The sequence below is a fragment of the Anneissia japonica genome, unplaced genomic scaffold, assembly GCF_011630105.1.
Source record: "Anneissia japonica isolate Jap-2015-1 unplaced genomic scaffold, ASM1163010v1 scaffold287622_len18786_cov157, whole genome shotgun sequence".
Classification (NCBI taxonomy): Eukaryota; Metazoa; Echinodermata; class Crinoidea; order Comatulida; family Comatulidae; genus Anneissia; species Anneissia japonica.
Window position 1 is genome coordinate 1 of NW_022700887.1, and position 1,649 is coordinate 1,649.

Consider the following 1,649-nt stretch of genomic DNA (forward strand, 5'->3'; position numbering starts at 1 on the left):
AGGGGTTCTATAGACGGTAACATTGTTCGAATAGGAGTACTGTATATGATAGAGAGAGGCCATTATTATCAATATAAATTGGGACTTACGCTTCTGGTTGGAAAGTTACATCCGATTTCTCATCTCCTTCACTTTCTTCAAAGAGTACTTTGTCATAATATGTTACGATAATCGCTGCACTTTCTAAGCCAAACGAAATATATCGGAAAAAAAACTTGTTTAAGACAAACGAAACATACTGATAACAATTAAGCGAAAACCGGTATATTGAATACAATGTAAACCTCCTAAAGTTGCTGAAGTTCATATATTTTTACCTGGAACATTTTTTGCCGAGCTTGGATCTACTCTCACAAATCCTTTGGCATTATTTTTAGCTTTTTTGGAATTGTCCCTCGATGAGTCCAACTTCTTTTCTTTGGCCTGAAAATGGAAAGACCAAATTGCATTCTCCACTGGTTCGATGTTAGATGCTGTTTAGTAAAGAAAAATAAAGAAATGTTTCATGTTATTAACAAGAATTTAATAGACATAGTAATAATAATAATAATAATAATAATAATAATAATAATAATGCTTAATAATAGGCCTATATTATTATTAATAATAACAAATGACAATGATATTAATAAATGATTTTTAATTATATAATAATAATTATAATGATAATAGCAATAATAAATGATAGTAATATGTATAATAATACCTACCAACTGTTTTAGATGATTTTTTCAAGGTTGTGTTTGTTTGCCTTGTCACGATTTCCTTTAAAAGAATCTCGGATGCTAAAACTAGATCAATCTGATGAACCATGTTCTGTACATAAAAAGAGCTAAAGAATATTTTACTTGCTTCTCAATTGTGTGTAGTTGCATGTTTAAAGAATGGTAATTCACTATATGATTTCCATCCTTGACCAATGGCTCTCTCAGTGTTTCAGGTTTTCCTCTTCGTCGGTCTTCTTTTTTTTTGTTTTTTGTGTGTTTCTTTGTTTCATGTTTTTCTTGTTTTACGCCTTTTGTGTTCTCGTTTTGATTTAATTTTGCTAATTTTTGTTTTATGTAATTCTGTCTGCTTGTTTCTGATTTGTTCAATTTTGAATCTATTAAATATAAACAAAAATTGTATGCAATATATTTACGTAATCCAACCGAACGAAACAAAATTAAGTACAGTGAATTTCGTAACACTTTAAATTCCGTCTTAAAACGTGTTAAAATTGATTATTATTTAAACAGATTTCTTCAGTGTAAGCTCGATATCAAAGGGACATGGCGTATAATTAATACATTGATGAAAAGGTCTTCGAATACAAACACTGATGTAATAATAGATGATAACGGTGAACCTATGAAAGATTCAACTGAAATCGCAAATGCGTTTAATAAGTTTTTTGTTGAAATAGGCCCAACCCTTTCTAATAAAATGCCGACAAACCGACCCGAATTTAATAAATATTTACCTCAACCTACCCTGAATTCATTGTTTATGCTTCCAGTATCGGACACTGAAATTATAGACATTGTTAATGGCTTTAAATCTAATAAAGCACAGGGACTCGACGAATTTAGCCCAAAAGTTATAAAACAATCAATTTATTTTTTAGTTAAACCTCTTTGCCATATATTTAATTTATCTTTAAAAAACGG

The 1,649-nt window shown here is 29.7% G+C and overlaps 1 protein-coding gene across 1 annotated transcript in view; it reads right to left on the reverse strand.

Moving 5' to 3' along the window:
• Positions 1 to 89: 89 nt before the first annotated feature.
• Positions 90 to 1,649, reverse strand: part of LOC117103455 (hyalin-like) — a gene marked incomplete at its 3' end in the record, with an annotated part of 8,598 nt that continues 7,038 nt past the window's right edge. Inside the window, exons 10-12 of the mRNA XM_033244014.1 lie at positions 711 to 816; positions 318 to 473; positions 90 to 183 (exon numbers count right to left, since the gene is read on the reverse strand). Coding sequence (XP_033099905.1) covers positions 90 to 183; positions 318 to 473; positions 711 to 816 — 356 coding nt within the window. The remainder of the gene's footprint in view (positions 184 to 317; positions 474 to 710; positions 817 to 1,649) is intronic.